General features: G+C 36.1%; 1 protein-coding gene across 1 annotated transcript; it reads right to left on the bottom strand.

The window, feature by feature from the left end:
* Nucleotides 1-1101: 1101 nt before the first annotated feature.
* On the bottom strand, nt 1102-4301 carry LOC117331870 (laccase-like). Its single transcript, XM_033890823.1, has 2 exons — nt 2362-4301; nt 1102-2101 (listed from the first exon to the last, which is right to left on the bottom strand). Exons 1-2 carry the CDS (start codon nt 4298-4300, stop codon nt 1953-1955), a joined length of 2088 nt encoding a protein of 695 aa, XP_033746714.1. The 5' UTR covers nt 4301; the 3' UTR covers nt 1102-1952.
* Nucleotides 4302-4553: the final 252 nt, after the last annotated feature.

Below are 4553 nucleotides of genomic sequence, written 5' to 3' on the forward strand. Positions count from 1 at the left end.
CCTCTCATGTCTAGATTTAAGACCAACGAATGCGCATAAAGTTATCCAATTAATTTATTGTGATTTGAAGAATGCTTTTATATTTGTTAGAATTAAACATATTTCTTTGAAATAAATATAGTTGAAATCAATTTTACGAAAATGCCCTGTAATCCAAAGGCTTACATTTATCTCACAATATACATAAATAGGACATTGTAATAAACCATATATAAAACTAGCATCTAAATAAACATATAGAAAAAAATCCATATTCCATGTACAATTCCTTCAGTTCACAATACGAAATAATTATATGATACTTAAAGGGACATCACGGTAAAAACGTTTCAATTTTCAATGAATGTACGCCTTTTGTTCATCTCCAGTTATGTTTCTGTGCTGTCCCAATGTTCACAGTCGATCCTCATGTCCAGCTTGACCACTTGATTTAGTTGGGAATCCCCCTCTAAATTTAGCGCGAAAATTATTTTTAAATCATCACGTAACTGTTTTGAAATCGAGGCAACACAAACACACGATAGTTTACAAGGCGAATTGGATTAGTTGGACAACGATATTATACAGTGGTTTAAATGTTAAATAACACGTTCTGTATATATTCCGGCACATATATTTATGTGTAAATAAGTGTAAACACCGTACATATAGTATAGTGACAGTAGCGATGTACTGGTACAGACTGTATAAATATTACCGAGTTTTTGTAAATATTACCGAGATTTTCATGACCTACTATCCAGCAATCAAGCAGAATACGAGCAGCGTCCGCATTACTGCTGTTTTCATGTTTGAACTGTATTGTACTGCTTCCCCAGTTTAATTCTAGGATTGTGTTTGACCCATTTTCCAATTATTCTCTTCATTGCGGAAGCTGTTATCGTTTTCAACCGCATTCGATTCACATTGGAAGCCATTTTTGTTTTCAGGTGTTTTAGTGTGTTGTGCGCATGCGTGTTATCGTATATGTCACAAAATTTGCATATTCAGACTATTGATCAACGAATTGTGATAACCTTTTTATAATTAATAATTGATGTTTTTTATATACATATATCATCAAATTCGAATGGTTATTGTTCATAAGGATATTTTTTTTAAAGATATACCCAATAATATGAAAAAATACAAAATAAAAATTGGTTTACCGTGATGTCCCTTTAAATGATGAATAACATTTCTGAATTATATGAATATAAGTATTATCTACTAAATTGAAATAAGCATGAATTTACATGTTATTAGTTAAGTTGTGCAAATGAAAGTTATAATATAAAAAAACGTTTTATCAATACTACGATGATGTATGTGATTGTGTGATAAGAGTTCATCATCAGGACAAGTTTGCTAGTGTGTTAATTTGCTAAAATATATTCCACAAAATATTTCTACTATCATATTACACTGTTGTTCTGTTAATATATTTCGTGGGTAATATTGATCCACGAAATAAATAACTGGGGAATATGCTAAAACATCTAGAAGGATATACATCAATTTTAATATATATAAATGAATGTTCTAGTAGTGTTACAGACATTATTTCACCGGAAAAGGTTAGACAATACAAAAAAAGCCTTAAACTATTACCACAAACGTGACTGATGTTATATATCAGGAATGTCACTAAAACGAACACCTTCAAGACCCCTTGCTGTCATGCTTTCAGTGTGGTACAGGGATTTCCTCCAGAACACCTTTCTATAACATTTGGAGGAATGAACATTTAGTCGAAAATACTCTGATTGTGTCTCTTTCGTGAACCTTAATTTGGATTTTGGTAACAAACCCTATCATTCTATATGGTTTTACAAGTATTCATTTGTCAAAACGTACGTCTGTTAACACCCAAATAGTTTCCAGTGTCAGTGACAGTTAGAAGTGCTTCAGACAATTCTTGAAATGACTATTTTTCAAAAACAAAATGTACGCAATGATGCAAAATGGTCGATTTATGACCTGGCTGTCATTTCCGTTCCAGCAGCCGATCCCTGTATGATTGCCTGGTTTTGTTTGCGAAGATATACGATGTAGGCAACCGTGAGCAGAAGCAACACCATCATCACAGGTAACATCACCCAGAAGGCCACTTTGTACACGTCTATAAAGATAAACAAAAATAAAAACGACATCCTTCAACTACTAGGGTAACGTAATTAATGAAATATACATTTTATCAATTGAATAGTGTATAAATGATAATGAGGATGAGTAGCATATTTTTATCAATATGATTTAATTCTATGGTCCTTAAACATTAATCTCATGAATAAAATGGATTGATATCTGTATTAAAAAACTTTATCTAATAGTTAGTATTAAACCTTTTATATTTGTATACCGATATACTAAACTACTCACCGTTTTCAGATGTCTGGTCATCCTCAACTACGGCATCTTTTCTTTCTTTCATTTCATTATTCTCCCTCGTTTCATACGCCGATGGAAAACTCCTGCACTGAGGAAACCCGTTTGGCGGAGATGACTTCGATTGCAACGCGAAGGAATCATTAAAAACTAATCCCATGCCATCCTGGAAGTGAGGAGCTATGTGACAATGCATCAGCCACACGCCCCAGTTACCGGCCTTTATTCGTATTACCGCATATGATCCGCTAGGGATCAAAAGTGTATCCTTCCGCGGTGCATGTTGAAGCTCCATACCCGGTATATTACCTCCTAGCCAGCTTGGATCGCTCCACGTAGCGTTATTACAGAAGCTTTGGTTTGGGCCACCAACACCACGACAGTTAATGTCCTCGTTTTGTGAGATGAATTCACCTGTCACATTGTTATAGGTTGCATATCCCACCTTGACAACGTAGTATGAATAACCATGGAGATGTATAGGGTGCGCTATTCCTCTTCCTATACCCATATTTAGTAAAACAAGCTGAACGATTTCGTTTTCATTGATTGATATTGAATGCATGCACTTACAAAGTTTATTTTCTCCACATCCAGCATTTTCACAAGTAACGTCAATTTCTTGGGGCTGCGTCAGAGCTGACACACTAGGAAGTTCGAACTGAATTCCATTCACAGAAGCTGGGGTACTACTTCTCCCAGGAAATCCAAAATTCAGAAAATATTCCTTGAACACAGAATCAGTTCCATTAGGGGACGGTGCAGGATCATTTCCTTGTCTTCGCATGTCAGCAAAACGGTTACAGGTTATGTAATCCTTCTCGGGAAAATACGAAAAGGGGCAGTTAACGACAAAGCATTTAGAAGACAGTGTGCAGTCTTTCCTTGAGGTAACGGGTTCAACCAATGGCGCATTTTTATACCTCAAAATTGCCTCACCTCTACGAAAATTATTTGGACCTATAGTAACAGCACGAATCCAGTAATTGTCAACAGACTGATTCGCGGTTAAAATAAAATCAAACCGTTCTCCTGGACTAAAAATAAATGACTCCGCATCAACTGGAATGAAGTCTTTTCCATCAGAGGCTATGAGTTTGATATCATGATTGTCCACTGATACCCTAAACGTATGCCCACTTCCCACGTTGATCACTCTGAATCTGTATTGCTTCCCTTGTTCAACTGAAAACGTTTCTAATGGAGCTTCGTTGTGATCATTTGTTGAAGTATTTGTGTAGTATCTTCCTCTGCCGTTGATAAGAACTGAAGTCAGATTGAAATGGGCCAAAAAATCATGATCAGCACCCCAGTCATGATTCCATCCCTGAACAGTCATAATATGTTCCTCAGTTGTATCCTCATGGCGTTCCCTGATAATTAGGGGTCCGTTCAGGCCCATCACTCTCTGCATGCCAACATGTGAATGATACCAGTATGTTCCAGCAGGATTGGCAATGAAGTCATACGTAAAGGACTGACCCTGTAATATCGGACATTGTGTGATAAGTCCGACCCCGTCCATCCAAGGGGTATTCTCCTGTAGAAGACCATGCCAGTGTATTGTAACTGTATCAGAATACAAATTGTTGATCACCTTAATTATCAATCTCTGGTCTTTGTATACAATGATGGGGTTGTTGGAGAGGCTCAAGTTAGCCACGACTACAACTTTTTCCTCTCCCCATCCATCAGCGGTTATGACTTCGCTCATAGGGATTTCCTCGTTCCTATCATCACAATTACTGTATAGTTTTCCACCTTTTGCGCAGACATTTCCCCCTGAGGTTAAGGAGGTCATAGTTAACTGGTTATCAACAACAAGGCTTGTTTCACAGACCTCCGCGTTCATGTCACATTCGAAGCTTACAACAATACAAATACACAGGGAAGACATCACAAAAAGGATGGAATATACTTTGTGACATTCCATGTTGAACCTGAAAGTAATTTTTTTCATTAAAACCAACAGCGAATTTCAAATCTTTAAAAACAGATAATTCAGCTCCATGTGAAATCTATTTACGCTGTTAAATTAATTCAAGTAAAGTGGCATTCAGTTTCGAGCCTGAAAGTTTTTCTTTCTATCACTACTACCATTTAAATATTAACTTTTAAATAAAATAGACATCACATATCCCTATATAATAAAGATACACTTTACAATTGCCATTTTGATAAGAGAA

The sequence above is a fragment of the Pecten maximus genome, chromosome 7 (assembly GCF_902652985.1).
Source record: "Pecten maximus chromosome 7, xPecMax1.1, whole genome shotgun sequence".
Taxonomy (NCBI): domain Eukaryota; kingdom Metazoa; phylum Mollusca; class Bivalvia; order Pectinida; family Pectinidae; genus Pecten; species Pecten maximus.